Here is a 19,522-nt window from a genome sequence, read left to right as displayed (position 1 = left end):
CTCCCTGTCCTTTTCTTTAAAAGTTTTTGTGATTTTGACTCATGAGGTAAGGAGACAAGAGAGCTAAAACACAACAAATCTTTCTTTTTTTCACTTTCCTGTCCTGAAAGGATCAAATTCCTTTTTCATGTGATTGCTCCATAGGTTATTACCTATCTTTGTGACTAATAAGGTAATCCATACATCATCTATCTGTCCATATCTAATTCCTATTATATCTCCTACTCTTTTACCACCATAGCTACCAGAGAATAAACCATTAAGTAAATCCACCAATGACTCTATGACAAGTTAACAACTCTATGTAATCCAGGCTTTTGTACAGGAGAGACAAAACCTCACAATACTGTATATCTGTCCATGTGCGCTTTTATGCAAACACTGCCATTTCAACGCACCTGCCCCAAACCAGTCTGAAGCCTGTGGCCACACAGAGTGGGCGAGGAGAGGCAGGTGGCGAGTGGAGGCACCCCATCCCCAGCAGCTGTCTTCCGGGAGGCTGGAGCCTGGGGCTGCAGGAGCTAGGGGTGCCGAGTTCTCCTGTTCCCTCTCCAGTGTGGGTGCTGTCTGTGCACGTGTGTTGGATGAGCTCAGCACTGGTGGGGTTTCAGAAGTGGCATTTCAATTCTCTTTCCCACAACGGGAGCTGTGGGGCCTTGTGTGAATGTGCTCTTGGTCGTGGCCCTGCATAGGCATCTGCAAAAGGAGTAGTGCTGGCAAGTTATGTCTGCCATAACTGTGTATGCTAAGCTCTAATTTCTCAGCCAATAAGGTGTGCTTATATCACAGAGCGTGTATTCTGCCCTTAGACCTACGTGCACTGATTGCTTTTGGTTCAGTGTATCAATAGGTCTAATATTTTGAGCACTGCATACCAGACGTGCTTCTGGAGGTGCCTATTTGCATATCCTCTACCATTTGCTGAAAAAACAGGTGATGTTTCTGTTTACTGAAGAGGAAGGAGTACTAACAGCCCTCCCCAAATGAGCATTACTGGTTCTTCTCCTCTGACAGTTTCACTTGATTTAGGCTGACCTATCTCTGCCCAAGGGACTCAAACAGGAATGTACTGAGCTCAATAGCGATCAGGTCTGTGCGCGATTCACTTGCAAAACGCAGGGTGGTCACTCCTCGCAGCCAGGGTGGTGTCAAAGTGATCTTCCTCCTGAGCTGTGTCCCCGAGATAAGCCAGATGTGTTCCCAGTCACACCTCTGCTGCTTGTAGCATGGCTGCCTGCCCGCCTCAACACAGCCCCTCCGCAGCTGCATGCTGCACCTCTCCTGAGTCCCCTGGGACTCACTGGTACTTGCAGGATTATTGATAGTGGTGTGGAGCTGGGCGCATTTACCAGCACCTCAAGTCTTCCCAAAACTTGTTCAGAAACAGTTGTATCTGTTAGACTGGGCTGTTGACAGCCCATAAGTATAAAGCATAAATACATAGCGGTGGAAAGAAGGGGTTTGTGCATGTGACTGAGTGCCACAGTCTCTAGGCGTGCAGACAGCTGGCTTTTGGGAACCGGTGGTGAGAGTCGCCCCACCTCAGCTTCCCTCTGCAACTCTGCCCTCTGTGGGGGATTTCTGTAGCTGCTCAGAGTCTCAGCTGCCTTTGGAGAAGTTTCTTGTTTCAGGACAGAGCTCATAGGATGCCTGTGCTAATTATGGGACCAATGTTCAAGCAGAGGTATCCTGGCTTGCTTGGTTTTACTGCAGAAAGAAGCTTCAAGATTATTTGCAAGTATCCGTTATAGGAAGATTTTTTTTATATATCTCAAAAAAGGGGGCAAGATGCATCCCTCTGTCTTGGCACCAGCCTTACAACTATGTCAGATGCCCTTAGCTGCACACGAACACTTTCACAATGGACTTCATGGTCCCTTAAAGGCTTCTGTTGCCACATCTGGGATAATTCACTAAATATCAGTAGAGGACACATGGGGCTATTTCATGGTCCGTAGAAGATGCTCCCACCAAGTTGGACTTCAGCAAACCATCACACCCCGAAGTCTGTCCTCGGAGAGGCAGCTGTGGCAGATGGACAGGCAGAAAGGCCTTGATGGGGCGACATTCCCTGGGACTGGCTGTACCTCCAAGGTGCAGAGAAGGACTCGCCGCTCTCTGCAGGACCTCCCTGGAGCAGCTAGGTGGGCGTCCTACCCCAGAGGAGGGCTGTCCTCTGCCCAGGATGGGCCAGCAGGGCAGGGTGCTCTCAAAAAATCTTGTGGCATCTGTCAGCCTCAGGGCTGTCTTTGAGCACTGTGAAACACTGTGGGGATTGGCGTATACATCAAGTGTTGAATTTACTGAAAGCTTAGATTTAAAATTGTTCCTTAGTTGATCTCAGTTCTTAAAAAATCCAACAAAAATGGTGCTTATTCCAGATATGAGGGGAAAAAAGACAGACTGTGAAAGGAAAGAAGGAAAGACCAGGGGTAACTCGTAATTTCGATTAATTTTCAGCTTGTTCTCAGCAAGTGTATTACTTAATTGTTTGCCAATTAATTTTCTCATCATTTTATTAACGCCTCCGAAGGGCTCTAGAGGGAGCTAGAAGTCTTTGAGAGGAAAGCTACATGCTACATGAATGTGTCTGAACCTCAAGTATACTTTTAAAATGAGGTGTAAAGTACATTCAGCATATACTGGGAACAGAATAGAGGCATTTTTTACTCTCTGGAGGAACACTGTAAGTCTTAGTTTCTGTATTTAATCCACTTAGTTACAAGAACTCATATAATCATCAATCACATTAAAGAAAAATCTGTGTCCTTTTCAGACTTATTTCCCAAAACACGTATGTTTCATAAACAGCATGAGGTGTGCAGCCAAGGAAAGGAAATTGGTGTCATTTCTATATTGGCTGAAAGATTCAGGGCAGGATATTGCCTTTCAAAATCTGTAATTCCTGTCTTGCAGCCACAGACAGCGCCACGCTCTTATTTGTTGTCTTGGTCACCACGAGGAGCTTTTAGGCCAAGTAGATTTTGGTAATGCCCTAAGGATTTGTTTTGTTTTGTTTTGTTTTTCCTAATAACATGTTTTTAACGTGAAGCTGCAAATATAGCTTCAGAGCCTCAGCTGGAATAAGTCAATCATCTCTGTGCAAGGCAACACGCTGGGACTTTGTGCTAAGTGCTGCTCTCGCTTGTGCTGCCCTGTCCTTGTGCAGTAATGCACCCCTGTGAGCTGCCGCGGTGTGTGCTGCTGTCCCACAGACCCCTGGGGCTGCATAGAAGAAAAAAAGTAATTTTCTCTGTTACACGTGGTAATGGAAAGGCCACGCTGGGATGCTGCTTCTCCCCCCAGTCTCATTACCAGGTGCCTGGGGGTGGGGGGTGGGGGGGCGGGATGACCCCTGTGGTCTGAGGGCAGCCCCTGGATGGAGCAACCCCAGGACCTGCAGGAGGATTTCCATCCGCACGCTGTGCGCCCCAGAGGTATCACAGCAAAAGAGGAACTATGAGATAGTTGTTTCTGGAATTGCAGAAAACCTCAGAAACTTCGGCTGGATCAGAGTCCTCCCGTGTTAGCCAGGTGATCTGGGGATGGGGTGGGAATGTCATAGCTCTGCAGGCGGCCTGGGACATGTGGCAGTGGGAGAGGAGTTGTGTTGGTACTGGGAGTGAGAACTGGGGGAGGGTGAGGTATGCTGTGAAAGTGAAGATGGAAGAGCTCAAGTTTGATGACGTTTTCTTAGAGGACCATTACTGGACTTTCTCAATGTGCCTGAAATGATTTGAAGGGTGCTTTTTCTTTCTCACTCTCTTTCTCGCTGTCTTCCTGAAAACTCATTGCCAAAAGAAAAAGAAAGCAAGACCAGCAGCAGATCAGAGTTGTGATGTCCTTTTTAACTGAGTGACAAAGCTGGCTTTGTTTCAGTTCAACCCCTCAGTACTGTTTCCTACAGGAGTGCTTTAATGAACTCCAGCTCATCGTTTCCCTCAATTCTCGACTAAGAGTAACAAATTGCATCAAGATTGGGAACAAAAGGGTGAGAGGAAAGGAAAATAGGATCCTTTCCCTGGCTTCCCTTTTCTAAAGTCCATGTGTAGGAGATGAATTCCATCTTTCCGGTGTGTTGCTTTTGTCCCGTTGGAGCTTTTATCTGTGTATAGAAGAAGCAGAGTTTGCACTGGGAACCTTTGTGGGTTTCAGAACTGTTAATTGGGTTTTGGAGTTGATAATTCAGCTATAAATAGACTTCTCATGTCAAAACTTGATGTGGTAATGTCTTGGCTGAGGTGTACTTTTCTTTCATCCAAATACTATTTATTATGTCCAATTCTCTCACACACAAATATTAGAGAGTTCTGCTGACTCCATTCAGGTGCAAGTTATCCACCTGCTTTTTCTTCTAGCAACTAAGTTTTGGTTCAAGGCCTATAGTAATGAATTACCTTGCCTCATCCTTGAAGATCCTACAGCATGCTGCCCCTTAGCCCAATTTAAGAGAAGGGAATTAATTCTGTTTTTACTGCATGTAGATGGTTGCATTTCTCATTTCTTTCTCTTTAGCCAGCCCTCTCAGAACCCATACACTTCTCTTCATTTTTCAGAACTAAGGCTTCAGAAATAGATGGTTGTTTTTACCGTCTCTATTTTTAAGGTCTGAAAGCGCTTTAAAGAGGCTTTTTCCAGAAAGTTTCCTGTAACTCACAAGATGCTTCACTTCATTTAGACAAAAAGTAGAATAAATTCAGGTTCACTGCTGAAAATGTCAGTATGTGTTTTGTATAGTGTGCATACATATGTAAGTGGGGCTATAAACTTCATTACTGTAGGTCAGCTCTTCAGGGTAAAACTGTATCCAGATGACTCTAACTTTTTATTGTCGTTCTTTAATTGTGAATTTTATTTAAGATAATAATGTGAATATGATAGTAAAAATGTGGTGGTGGTGTTTTTTGGCAGATTTCCCTCTGCTTTCTAACAAGAAACCTGGGCTACAATGGAAGGAGAGCTCATCCAGCTGTCAATGTGATCTCGGAGAGGATCAGTTCCAAACACAGGTATGAAGGAGAATTGATCAGAGTAGCACAAGCACTACTACTGTTGGGACTTGTCTGCTTGTAGCAGGCTTGTCTGAGCATCCTCTACTCTTTTAAATAGTTTTGGTCCTCTCAGTAACCAGCAAAAGTTGGAGTTATGCCTGTGTTATACATAGGAAAGAGACTTTGATGCTCTGATTGGTATAACCGTTCCCAAATCACATGGCTAAGTAACATTTGCGTTCTGTGAGACTAAGACTTTGATCATGCTGAGATTTGGACACTAACCTCTTGTGTCAGCCAATATGTAGGCTTCCTTCACAGCACAGGGCTTAGTTGCCACTGGCATTTGCTTTGTGCCACAGTTTTTTTTCTCAATGGAGAGCAAACCCCAGATCTCTGGCTCTTGGTGCTCCTGAGCTAGCTGTTGGTCTAACCATATGCTCATAGGTCTGGATGGGAGGTGGGTCTTCAGGTGGTGTGTGTTGGGCAAGGACACGTGTCAGCATGGGGGCAGTAAGAGGGTATCACATCCAGATGGCTTAAATGCTCCCTCTGTTGCTGTGCTTAGCTGTGGGACGAGAGGCAAGTGCGAGCACTGGTCTTGGAGAGCAGATCTGAGAGCTGAGGTGAGGTGTCAAGTAAGCAGTTGCATAGCACTGGCCAGAGGAAACCTAGCAAAGGAGACAGGGAGATTTTAGGCTGCTAGTGCCCTTAGATGTATGTGTGCATCTGATGTTTACCACTAGCATCCAATGGGCAGAAGACTTCTGTTCCTAATTCACAGCAAGCTCTTGACTCTACACCTCCCACAGCTCAGGAGCATCTTCAGGTTCCTACAAGTCCTAGGCTTCCTTTTGTAGTTTCTGCTTTTTAAGGATGAGGAAGGGTGGGCCTGTTGCAAGCATGACACTGTAGCAGAAGTCATGACCAACAGTCCTGAGCAGAGCACAGTCCGTCCCCCTGACTCGGAGCCAGGCCAAGTCCTCTGTGTCCTAGCCTGCTGTCCTCGCCCTTGGGTTAAAGTGATAAAAATTGCTTGACCTCAGGGTCTGCCTTCCAAAAAAATCAAGTCTTCAACATCCATGGTGCTAGCTGAAATCCGGTCCAGGACAATAGGGCCAGGAAGGAAGCGTCCCCGGAGAGCAGAGCAGCACAATGCTGCCTGGCTGTGCTGTACACAAGGAGAGATGAGGCCATGCTGCGATTTCCACTTGACACACATCGCTTGGTGGCCTTTCTCTTACTCTAAAGAAACATTAAGTGGGTGTTTATTCATTTATTGGTGTTTCTCATGTTTTTGTCTGAGATCCTGGCCAGTGTTAATTTCAGTCATCAAATACAACTACTAAGCAGAGAGTAATCATTATTACCTTACTTCCTATGCGACTTGCTATGCATCTAGGAAATGAGAAGTCAGATTAATGGCTTTACCCATTTGAATTTGGGAATCTGGTGTAGAAGTGGAAACAGGAATTAAATCTTCTAGCCATCTGTTATCTCATAGCATTGAGGATAAAATGCCCCCTTTTAAGAAGGAAAAGACCTGTAGTTTTGGTCTGTTGGATAGGTAATGTGGGCGCTTATTCTTGTTACTGTCTACAGCAGAATGTTTCAGTGATTGGAGTAATTAATTTAAATCTTCACCAAAGGAAAAATAATCATAAAAGAGAACTAATTGAATTGTTTAAACTACCATCTTGCATTTTACCATTATTTCTGGGTCACTTCATTCATTTGTACCTGCACCATGTGAGCATACAATATTATAAGAGCAGTTGGAGAGGATGGATTATGGCCTCTTGTGCTTGCTGTAAACTGTAACATGATGCAACTGAAATGTACACAGGAGAATGGAGCAGATTGACTTTTGTGTATTTTCCTGTAGATAGGACTCTTGCTTTCCAAGGAAAACATTAAAGGTGATTCATAAAGATATGACAGATTCTTAGTATGAATTACATTATTTGCAGACTATTAAAACTTCCCGTAGAATATTAGATCTCCTTTCCTAGGTAAATATTATCCCTTTAGGGAGAAAAGCTTTCTTTTTTTTTCTTATTGTATTGTCATCTATCTATGTATGTGTGTGTATCTATATATAAAAAATTATGATTATTAGTATCATGTTAAGATTGAAATTGATTAAAATATTATATAAAATAAAAGATACAGTAAACTATATTTTTCTAACACCACAATTATCTTTTTTTCTTACACTTGACGGTTGACTTCTTACAAGAAACCACCAGAAGTTACAAGAGGACATGTCCAAACCTACAGCCCAGTATCTCAAAGAAAAGAAGTCAGAGAGATGAGTGAAGATGTCCATCTCTACGTGCCTCATTGTCCATTTCAGAGCAGAGCCAGAGGTTCTCCACAGATCCCTTGTGGTAATGGGAAGCTGGCTGATGAGTTTTTGGAGCCTGAAGATATAGATTGTGACAATGGGACATGTACAGGCCAGAGCTGGAATGAAAACAAACAGAATTACACCTCTGAATCACAAGGTTTTAACAGGAATGCCAAAGTGCTGCCATCTCTCCGTTTGAAAGAAAAAGATGAGAAAAATACAAGGCACCCAGAAGAAAAGTTTGAGCAAGAATTAAAGGAGGCAAAAAAGAGGCTGGTGCTTTGCACAGAACAGCAACCTATGTTGTATGAGTCAAATGGGGTAGACTTAGGTGGAACCAGGCTGCAGTATCAAAACAAAGGAGTGCCGGGGATTTCAGAGGAGAAGGATACTGACTGGAGAAAAGGTGTGTTCAAACAATCTCGTCATTTGCCTCTCTTATTTGCAGATGATGTACCACCAGCTTTGCCAGTTGACATGAAAGGTGCTCTGAAGAATCCAGACACAGCTGCCAAGGCGCCTACAGCTGGCCAGCCAAAATCACCACTGAGGCTCATTGCCAATGCAATCAAGAGGTCCATTTTGGAGCCTCTAACCTTATCTACAGAAGGACTAAAGCAGGACTCAGACAGCAAATCCAAAGCCTCTTCAGAACTAGTTTACTTCAGCTTCCCCAGTACTCCTGGCTATTCCCTAAGCCAAAGGAACAGTAATAACGACAGAGCAAATAACAGTCAGCCACAGGAGCTTAAAACTGGGAAGCAGGCTGGAGAATATTTAGGAATTACTTGCAATTCTCTCTCAACTCCATCTAATTTTTCTGTCAGCTCTGAAGAAATATCTCCAAGTGAATACACCAAGGAGCTATTCTTCCCAGTCTACAGTCCACACAGCAGGCCTTCCAGGACCACTGGTATACCTCAGAAATCACCTTGCACTAGGATGGAGGATGTCCCAGGACTCTTAGAAAAGTTTACCTTTAAAGAGACTCCTCCAGTGGCTCCCAGGGATGATGTATTTACCTGTAACGAGAAGTACCTCCTTGCTTCATCTCGGGAATCCAAGAACACTCCCAGGGACAATCTGGATGATTCCACACAGAAGAGTAGTCTTGGGTCACTTTTTGATAGACTGAGAAGTAAGGTTCGTGAAAGAGAAGGGAATTTCCTTGTGTCATCTCTGCCTTTCGTGAGGGACCGTTCTGCAGAAGACAGGCTACATTTTCCTTCTGCAGGTGGGGACCTGAATGGAATTGTTTATTGCAAGCATTTAACATTTAAAAGATCGATGTACTATCATGCAACCCCATTTCTGTTGTATTTTATGTTTAACTTAGAGTTACTGTCTACATATGAAGATTTAATAAATGTATCTTTGGTTAAGAATTAGGAATTAAAGATGTTGTCAGAGCAGAGCACAGACAGCATGTTGGACCCAAGTTTGGTCTGCTGTTCACTAATGTTCAAATGTGTTTGGGACAGGAAAACATACTTGCTGATGTAGAAGGAGCAATGGGGCAGAAAGGGATGCAGAGCAGTTGCTTCTGTGACTCTGAGTGCATTGTGAAAAGGGGAGAAAAGCAGGCAAGTGGAAGGATTAGCACCGGAAGCTTCAGTGCCATGTGGAGTATGTTTGCTATCCTCTCCATGACAAGTTCAGATATTGTAGAAATAAAGCTGCAGTAGGAAGAAGCTTTGCTTTGTGTATCTGCTTTCTCAGCAGGTGTCTCTTCAGTTCTGCCTGCTGCCTTAGTGACCGAACTATAGGCATGCTTTTGGGAGCTATGTGGTGTCACTGATATCCCCTTGTTCTTTTGTTTGCAAGGAATTAGCACCTTACCGACCTGCTCTAACCGATTTGAGAGTCTGTTTGGGCAGTGATTAAAAGGTATTGATTTTCATGTTTGCTTGCAAGAGCAAGCTTAATATTAAAGTTGCAGATGAGTCTAAGAAATATTGATGTCATACAAAGCGCAACCAAATTAATCTAAGCATAGGCTCAGAAAGAATTAAGTGCAGCACAGTTTAAGGTATAAAATATGAAGTATGAGAGAGACACCCACCTGTCTTTCTCTATAATCCATCTTTCCAAAAGCCCACTACAGAAAGGCACAGTTTTTTAACTCAATAACCTATTGAATTTTATTGGCATACCCATTTGTGCCTTACTTTATTAAATTATGACCCAAACTCAGCATTAAAATAACAATTTGTGTATAAAATAATGCATGTACAAGGAATGGAGCGTAAGCAAAGTCGCTGAAATGCTCTCCTTGAGCTGCCAGATCCTTTTTGTAACCTTTCTGCTTCAGAACTTGATGTGAAACTCATTGAAATAAATAGAATAACTCCCGCTCTCATTCCTGAACTTTTGGATCAGGTTCTTGGAGGCTCCTTTATCCAACAACTTGCAAAACCAGGCTTTCCTATTGAGCCAGAGGATGCAAAGGACTGCTCTGAAGCCACAGAGAGTTGCTAGTGTTCACACTTTTCGCACTATGGTCTCAAACGAAAGGCTTTTTCTGAGTCTATAACATCACCCGTAGACTAAGCCAAGTTGACTTGCTCTTAAGTAAATGTATTACAACAACTGATATGTTTTGTTCCTACTAAAATGGAAAATGTTCTTAGGTTTGAATAATATTATACTTTATTTAGATTTTAAAAATTTTGAACAAAGGATGATTTAATAATGTGCTGCATTCCTCTGCTGTGCAAGCCAAAAGAGGAATTATTAAGTTACTATAGTTATAGAATATGGGCATTGCAAAGTCTGTGAAAAATTAAAAAATACAGCTTTGATCTAGCCATTTGCCCATGCTTGGCTTTTGCTCAGCGCTGCTTAGAAATTTGGGGCTGTGCAGAGATCTGCCTGTGCAGGACCTAGGACAATTCTTACTGAAGCAGTGGGGGTTTATGCACTGATTTCAGTGAGAGATTGATTTGAAAAAAATCCTATGTAAGTTTGCCTGTAGAATACACAGGTGTTCCCAAACAGCCATACAGAGGTTTGTAGGTGCAATACTGGATTTTTGATTTGCTGCAGAAATATCATTGAGGCTTCGTTGTTGTTGTTGCTTGATTCCACCTTTGGGTTCCAATCTGCAGTTAAAAATAAAAAAAATAAAAAATATCAATAAAATTGATCAATCGGATGACTAACTGATCTCACTTAAGCCATCTTGCCCTTTTGAAATTAAAAAAATAAAAATGCCAAGGAGCTGTCTTACTTACAAGTACTAAAAATCTTTAATACCACAGGAAAAAACAAACAAACAAACAAAAAAAACAGTTTAAAGAGAGCCAAACCAGGTTGCATGAGAGAGTTGCAGTCAGCTTAGTGTCTGCCTTCTCTTAGTGTTGTGTGTATGTGGTAGCCATCTGTAAGGTACATCTGCAATGAGCCGCAGTAGTAGATCCAGGGTTTAGGTTAGCTTTGACTCACAGACAGACCTTCTGAAGGTGGTGGTTTCACAAAGGTGGTGGTTTATTGGTAGCTGTTTGTGACTCAGGGTTTGCTTTTTGACAGTCATGAAGAAACAGAAGGAATATTTTTTGTCACTGATTGAGCTGAATTCACACGAATACATTTTTAGAATTGTCCCTTAGAGTAGATCAGAGTTGTTATGACGATTTATGACTGCGGTTGTTTACATGGCTCATTTTATTAAGCAGAATTACCAGTTTAGATGACAAGAAAATCAGATGTTTTATGATCTTGCTTTGCTGGTTTTGTGCACTTTTAGGGATTGCTTACAAATATTTTAGGTTTGTACATGGTTCCCATTACTGCATCTTTGTACCATTGAAAGTCTTTGTGACTGCAGTATTCATGTCATCTAGGACACTCTTATTTCAGTGATTTTATATTTTAGGGATCTGAAACAATACAAAATTAAATTGCATGCCTAAGACCACGTGAAAAATCTGTGGAAAAGTGGAGATATGGAACCAAACAGCCAATTGATTTCTGCAGGCCTTTCTTTTCAACTCCTACTTCATGCAAATTCTTGTCTGTTTTGGGACACCAGTGCCCTAAGAGATATGTCCTTTAGCCTTTCTTTTCTGTAAAACACTGAAGTACTCAGAGAGGCAATGATTAACTCCACCAACCTTATAAAAATATGCAATCCCGGACACTTACAGACAAAGCCAACAGATTACTGTAACATCATGTTATAAAAATGCTGTTATAAAAATAGTTCCTGTTCCAAGAATTTCTGTGTATTTAGACTGCAGTCATTACTGCGATACAAAACCACTCCAGGAAGCAGAGGTGAGCTGTGATGTACAGAGTTTCACCAGAGGTGTTTTTTTCCTCTAAATCTCCAGGACAATCAGGAGTGCTTTTCCCTCCAACAGAAGCTGTAACCTTTTACACCTTTCCTTATGACACCTCCCTCTCTGTTCAGAGGATCTCAAGTTTCCTAGCAAAACCAGTAGCCTGGATTTATATGTTGAAAAGGATTTGCAAAAGCACTGGACTTTGGTCCAGTTGTTCCTACAGAATGCAGTGAGGGTTTTACTGCTGATGGCATTCAGTGCCAAGGCTATTAGGCCAAGGCAAAGTGTCTTTGAGACCCACCCTTAGATTACCAAGGTGTGAGGAACTGTAGTTTACAGATGCAATTTATCTTATATGACATATGTATGTGAAGATACCAAGCCCCAATATCAAGAATTGGAGGTTTCTTCCAATTTTCTACTTTGAAATGTATTCTGTAATGCTGTCAGATTCAATACCAATGTTCAGTTCCCTGTGATTTGACAGCTGTAAGTCAGGTATGCTGGAAATGTGTGTGCAGCATCCCTTAACAGGCTGTTGAGCTGTTTTGGAGCAATTTAAATGGCTTTTCTCTGCAGAACAAGGTGCTAACGCTTAGTTCTCCATAGCCAATAGGCACTGGCAGGTCTGTGGACATAACTCAATTCCATGCCCTGACATTGGCTTCCTCATGCTCGTGAGATGGGTCTTGCTGGAAGTCCTTGGAGAAGTCAGTGGCCCTCTCTCAGTTCCCGAAAGGAACACAGCTCTTGAGTTGCAGTCCCAAGGAGGAGGCAGGTGCCCTCGTGTTACAGCAGGCTGCTTTTCTTCTAGACCTTGTAATGCTGTTTAAATTATTGATATTGCTCAAAGAGGAGGACACAGGGAAGCAATCATTTATTCCCAGAGCTGAGAGAAGAACAGGAGTGTGTAATTGCTTGTGTGGCCAGCCCTGCTGGGGCTCCCTGGAAGGTTTGCAGACTGCATATTATGGAATTTGATTTCACCGGTGGTGTGACCACGGGGTACTTACCGCAAATGTTTGGTTGCGTGGGGAGAAACAAGGCAGGTAAGTTTACTCCTCAAAAGAAATAGTGACTGTGATACCCCCCCAGGCCTTCCTCCATCTTGTGCACTGGCAAAGGCTTTGAGTCTGGCTGTCCCTGCTTATCCCGCAAAAAGACACTTTGAGCTTGCAGCTTCACTGAGCATGAGGGCTGGGTGCTTCTAAAACCAGATTTTTTTGCCTCAAATTACTTTCATTTTGCTTTCATTGCTTTACCCCCTGGAATAAACGTGTTTCCTGGATCCAGGTTTTAAATTAGAATTTAAGACAGAAGTCTTGTTTCAGGGCTGCAATCCAGTACAAGGAAACGAAGAAACATTTACACTGAAAGAATGGGAAGTGATTTTAATCTGAATACAACTTGCACATAGAAAGCCAAACATTACCTAGCAGTTACAAAGAAGAATGGCATTGTTAGCTTTAAATAATGTACAATTCCAAGATGTTGCCCAGCTGTTAATCATTAACCCTGTAGCAGGTTGAAGTATAGAGACAGATGTGCCATAGGCAGTTTTATTTTCTTAAATAAAGAGAATGAATCTATGAATTAGACAAATTAAGAAGAAATTCAAATATTTACACACAGTTGAAACAAGATGCTGGGAAAACAGGCATGATGAAATTGCTTCAATTAAATGTAATTTAATTTATAATTCTGAAAACATGCTTCTTCCAAAGGCAGCCTTTGAGTTTTCCTTATGGAGTGCATTGTTGTGATGTATGGATTTTCCTGACTTATTATGGCATTTTAATCAACAGTTCAATGATGTGATAATATTCCTAAAGCAGAAAAATAAGTGACGTTTGTTTAGACATAATTAATGAAATATTTATGTTGCATGAGGCTGTGTGATAAAGCCTTGTTCTTTTAGTCCATTTGCTTCTGATTACATTTGTGATTTTTTTATATGACCAGACATTCTGACGCCAACTATTTTACACTGAGCAGATGTCATGTAGTAAAAATGGGTGCCAGATGCTACAAGCCACATAAGGGTAATTTGTTTAAGAGCTGGCTCAGACTTTTTGCATTCAATTACACTGTATAGTGAGCCTTATACAATCATTTGGGTAATATGGCTAACTTCAGATATACATTTTAATGAATGTTGAATGCATTCAGAACACCATGCTACATGAAGAGGGCTCAAGGAATTAATTTATTTGTCCATAATACCTGAAAAAAAAATCAATTATATGCAGGCAGAGTTTTTGACAGTGACCAAAATTTAATTAACACAGTTGACCAAATTTCCAAATTGCTCTGGGTGCTGCAAAGTGGAACTCAGGGCAGGTGCAAAGAGTCTGTATAAGTTAAAGAACAGTTTTGTTTTTTTTTTTCCTCTGATAGTTTTGTTCCTTCATTTTAGGATGTGAACATCCAACTGTCAGAAAAGAGACTGCCGAGTATTCTACTTCTTCCTCCGATGATGAATTTGAATCGAAGCCTTCGTTAACACATAAGGTAACATTTAGTCTGAAGCAAAGATACATTTTCACAGTTGGACTATATTTAAGATTCATCATCAACTTTGATCTGAAACACACCATGATTTCTCAAAATGGGGACTGGAACATTTTTTTCAGTAGAGGTTAAGTGTCTTGGATAGAAAAACAGATTAAAACTATGACGGATGAACATCAAAATTTCTTTCTCCTCTTTGGATCCGTAATTCCCCCTGGTTGCACCAGTGTTGACAGAGGAGGTCTTAATTGGACAAATAGACATGTTGTACAGAAACCACTGTGAAGCAGAATTCGTAAGTGGATTTAATATGTAGCCCAACAAGCAAACCATTGAAAAAATTAAACCAAACAGATGCAGATTTCCCATGGGGAAATACAACTTCATTTGTGAGGTACTACAAGCAGATTGCATGGAAAACGCTGTGTTTACCCTAATCAGCATGGCTGCATGAGTTATGAAGTCGCACCCACATCACATACATTGGAAGGGCCTGCTGCACACCGACATTTCCAAGCCCTGACTCAGCTCTTGTGTCTCACTGGAGCAGTGGGTTTAAATCACCAGCGAGCTCTTGATACCCATCTGATTTGAAGAGAATTGAAGAGCTTTTATTGCCTGAATAGCTCATCAGAAATACGTTTACCTTCTTCCCGTAAAGGGAATATCAGTAAGTGGAATTAATAGTGCAAGGTGGCCTTTTGATTTGTTGCTTTGGGAGGCCGGGTGGGGGGAGTCAAGAGGCTGCCCAGTACACTATAAAAAGCCAAGCTGAGAGCTAAGTGGGGCTTTGAATGGAAATGCAGTTGTGCAGCTCCAGACCAAGTGAAGCACCAAGAGGGGAAGTGCAGCAACATGTGGCTGCATGTCCTGCCAGCCCTGCTGGATAAGGACTTGCTGAAGTTGCAGAAGCCTTCTGGGGCAGAGCAGTTGCAGCACTTTTGGAAAAGTTATCAACAAGTGTGGAAGCAACCATCATTTAATCTTTTCATTACCCTGGAGCATTTTTAGTTTATTTTTAAGAAAAGGGCTCCAGAGGAGAAAGCTTTCATTGCACATTGTCATTTTTAGTTCTCTTCTATCCACCATGTAGCCAAATGTAAGTCTTTCATCTGCTTAGCCATTTTGGACAATACCCTACAAATAATATGCTTTAAAAAATGTATTGTTTGAAATACAGTTGCTTGAAATTGTGGGAGAAAATAGAGTAATCAATATTTAGGTCCTTTCGAGCTCAAAAGATTCAAAAAAAAAAACAGACTTTTTGTCAACTGTGGAAGTGTTACAGGAAAGGTGGTCTATAATAACGTAATATTACAGTGAATTACATTAAAAAAAAAGGCAGAGAAAAGGGAGAGATGAGAGACAGGAGAAAGCTGAAGAGGAGCAACTGCCCATTGTGCAGCCCAGCTGCAGAGACAGGCAGCACTGCTGGGACAGGGGTGAGAAAAAGGGTGGGCTGACACACATGGTGTCTACAGTGGCTCATTTTTTGATGCATTCTTCCCCCTTGTCTCTCTCTTGGCTATCTCTGAGTACTTCTTTTTTGCCATTACCACTGTTTTTCACTGGCAAAACCGGGTGGGAAAAGATCTAGTGGCTTCCTGGCTTGTCAGTTTTCAATCATCTTGTCTACTGTACTCATATAATCTGTCTCTTCATGTGTGGGAAAACCACAGCCTTACAACACTTCCAGGGAGTTTAGGTCAAGAGCTAGATGAAAAGATTCCCCAGTCAGCCCCGCAGCACATGCTCCTTGCTGTTCCTGGCAGTGGTGCTTGGTGGCCATTTCTTTCAGATATATCCCTTTTCCCATAATACAAGCAGCCCAGATGAGCTGCTGCTGGAAGTGGGGGTGGACCTCAGCTGGAGCAGGCAGAAGGGAAGAAGGGCTCTCCCGAAGCCAGGCCAGGCGATGCTGAGCTGGAACCACAGCTGATGCCAGCTGCTCTTCCTTCCCGCCCTCAGCCAGACTGCGCGGGTGTGCATTATGATCAAACCAACTAGTTTTTGGAAGACCAATTTCTATGGATAATACCCATTTTAAACATCAAAGAAATTATTCACAATTCAAGCAGTTTTAGTAATGAGTTAAGTTTTCCTAAACTGGTTTGGTGACCTTTTTATTGATAGAGATGGTTCATGTTTACTTAGTATTTCAGTAGACCTTGTAATGATTCAAAGTCAATGCAGGTTAATGTATGAAAACATTCCTACATGAATATTTTCATTTCAGTGAGGTTGCCCAAAGCAGCATGCAGCAGCTCACCTTGCTTTGTGCAGGGGAGTTGGATTAAACAGTCTCCATAGATCTGTTTCAACCTGAATGATTCTGTCATTTTGGGGAAGACTTGTGGAAACATTTAATATCATATGTGTACACTGATTGCTGGTTTTTTTCCTTTTTTTTCTTTTTTTGGTAGGCAAAAATGTCTCTTAGAAGGAGAAGGAAGCTGGAGAAGGAGACAAAGCAAATGATTAAACAAGAGGAGCTGAAGAGGCTTCACAAAGCACAGGTGACAATGTAGCTTGCAAATGTCCCATTTGTCTCCCAGGAGTGCCTGGTGAGGAGAGAGGTAGTGAATGTGGCCCCTGCACCCTCATTCCTCACTGGGACTCACTGACTTCTTCATTAAAATCCACCCAAAATGTCAGGTGCAGTAAGATGCTTGTGGCAGGGCCTTGCATCTTTGTGTGTGACAAATCCAAGTGTGCCCCAGTAGATAGTCACAATTTTGTAATTATGCATAAACGCAAGACCAAGAGAAGTAGTGACTGACAATAGCAGTAGAACACATTGATCATTAAGGAAAGAGAGAGAAAGGGGAAATATCATCCCCTGAGAATGCAAGAAGCTGTGCTATCACCCCAGTGTACTACAGGACACTGGCAAAATAGAGTGATGGCTTTTGTCCTCTCTGCCATAAAAGTGAAAGTGAACCATTTTGTTTTTCAGTGTTGCAAAGTCACTTCACTTTATATAGGGCCCTGATCCTTGAAAAATCCTGAAAAAGCATCTTGATCTGAACCCAAGAAAAAATTTACCCCATACTGATTTCTGTCTTGTTCCTTCTCAGCTGCTAATAATACCTGAGCTAATGTGATCAGAACTAGCTCAGTCTCTGCATTGCAGCATGGATGCCATAGGGACTGCAGAGTAGAGTTTTGTCTTTCCAAAGAAATCAACTGATGATTTTGGGTTGTCTGCACTGTTTCCAATGTGATGTTTAACTTTTTTTTTTTGTGTGTGTGTGTTTTCCTGTGCAATGAAATAAATAGCAAGGGTATTTTTGGCTAATAAATGTTTTTTGAAGGCAAAGTTGTCCATCATCCTCTGTTTTATTACTATGGCAGGTGGATAGTTTTGGATGGAGCTTCTATTTGCTATTTCTGTACTAATACTAAATTTAAAAAAGAAAGCTATTGAGTTGTTTTTCAGATGTGAAATTGAAATATCTGTTTATGTAGACATCACTCCTTTGGCAAAATATATTACTGAAAAGGATAGAACTTTTTTGTTTGAACCAGACAGTAGAAATGCTAATATCTAGCAATTTCTATAAAATCAGTGACAGAAAAAAAACAACATGTACCTAATCCAAAGGAAAAAAACACTTAACATTTTAGTTTTTATTCTGAGCAATGTAAATGATGTAAAATTCTCTTCTTTTACTGCTTTGTGGAAACAACCAAATCCAAACTTTTTGAACAATCTTTCTTGTCTGTTAGGCTGTTCTGAAGGTATGATTAGGAATGCCCTACCACAGCCTGAAGTGGAAACTGCTGAGCATCTACATTTGATGATTCAATCTTCTAAAGGCATTTCATACCCATTATTTATAAGGCACTTCTAAAAAATCTTATGCCAAAGGGAATGAGTCACTGAATCTAGATGTCATTTCTGTACCACTGGATTGTCACTTCTTAGTTACTGGACCCTTCCCTGCCTGTGTCAAAAGCTTGTGAAATATGAGTAAAACAAACAGCAAAAACCTATGGGCAAAAAAAAATAGCAAAGATTTCTAGCTGTAAGCCTTGGATATTTATGTGAGGTTTATTCTTGTAGCATCTTAGAATATGCACCTCTGGAAGTGTAAGGTGTTCAGTTTTCACACCTTGCAAGACACAGAAATGGTATTATCTCCCATTCAATAGTGGGAAGACTAGAGTTCACAAAAACTGACATTCTTTTAGTACCTGAGATCTTATCCACACAAAAATGTGGATAGATACCTAGTAGAATTATTAAATTGCTTATGTGCCTAATACACTCAATGAGTTTGCAGATCTCTTGACTCCTCAGAGACCTTTTCAAGCTCTTTCTCTAACCACTGAGGCCATCTTTTGTCACTGAATTTTTAAACTATGTCTGCAGCTTTTATAACCTTATAATTTTTCAGGCAGTCCAGCGGCAACTAGAAGAACTGGAGGAAAGACAGAGAGCACTGGAGATTTTTGGTGTTAAACTGGAGAGAGAACTCAGAGGAGAATCAGGTAAATGACACAGTGCTTGTTGGTGGTGGTTTTTGTTTTTTAATAAGAGGAGTTTTATCATTGTCATAGAAATAGTTCAGTGCAAAATGTGAAATGAAAAAGTGATTGGAATGACAAAAATCCTTGTTTACCCTTTTCCTCAAACTCCATTAGTTCAAGAACCCTTAGGCTGAACATTATAAAATTCTGTTGATTGTCACAGATTTGGAAGTAGTTGCCATGCTATTGAATCTGCATTTCTCTCCCCCACACCCCATTTTTTAAAAATTGAGCTTAATTTCATCTTTGGGAGGGAACCAATATGGTTCCCAGGAGCTGTGTTTCAGTTACCATGCCTAGTAACAGAGTCCTTAATGACTTCTCCCAGTGTGTAAAATGCCATTAATCTGATTAGGGTGATGGCCATGATATAGCAATAGCAGCCTGCAGTCCCACCGCCTGGATGGGTGGAATGGAGCAGGGACGTTGTCCTGGCTGCAGACTGGGACAAAGCTTTCACTCACCTGAACCAACTGTGCCAACACCCTGGTCCATAGTGTCCTCCCAGTGCTGTTGGGGTCAAGCTGGGGAGACCTCCTGCAGCAGGATGGAACAGGACAAAGGGGGTGAGGGAAAGGCCTGTGTGTGTGAGGGACTTCAGAGGAGCGTATGTTTCTGTGCCAAAAGGGTTCTGGGGAGCCAACAGACCTATTGCAAATGTCTCTTTATTTACCCCTGCTTTAGAAAGCTGAACCTCATGCTTTTGAGACAGGCAGTTGCACAACACTGCAAACATAGGTATGTTTTGGCACCTGATCTTGTCATCTTAGCTAGGCAACCCAGCAAAATCTCTACATGCTGGCTGTTTTAATGCCATATTTCTTAGCAGTTATCACTCTTATTCTAACACCAAA

The 19,522-nt window shown here is 41.8% G+C and overlaps 1 protein-coding gene across 14 annotated transcripts in view; it reads left to right on the top strand.

The window, feature by feature from the left end:
* Positions 1 to 19,522, top strand: part of MICAL2 (microtubule associated monooxygenase, calponin and LIM domain containing 2) — a 162,840-nt gene that overhangs the window by 134,038 nt on the left and 9,280 nt on the right. For 13 of the 14 annotated variants that reach the window (XM_080593239.1, XM_080593243.1, XM_080593242.1 and 10 more), the window contains 5 exons: positions 4,912 to 5,009; positions 7,231 to 8,575; positions 14,041 to 14,135; positions 16,559 to 16,651; positions 18,536 to 18,629. In XM_080593239.1, the coding sequence (XP_080449365.1) occupies positions 4,912 to 5,009; positions 7,231 to 8,575; positions 14,041 to 14,135; positions 16,559 to 16,651; positions 18,536 to 18,629 (1,725 nt within the window). Of the gene's footprint in view, positions 1 to 4,911; positions 5,010 to 7,230; positions 8,576 to 14,040; positions 14,136 to 16,558; positions 16,652 to 18,535; positions 18,630 to 19,522 lie in introns of those variants that run through there. The other variant, XM_080593234.1, reaches the window with a different exon arrangement.

Source organism: Anser brachyrhynchus (genome assembly GCF_964034855.1).
Source record: "Anser brachyrhynchus genome assembly, chromosome: 5".
Taxonomy (NCBI): Eukaryota; Metazoa; Chordata; class Aves; order Anseriformes; family Anatidae; genus Anser; species Anser brachyrhynchus.
Note: the sequence above shows the minus strand (reverse complement) of the source record. Positions and strands in the feature narration are given on the sequence as shown.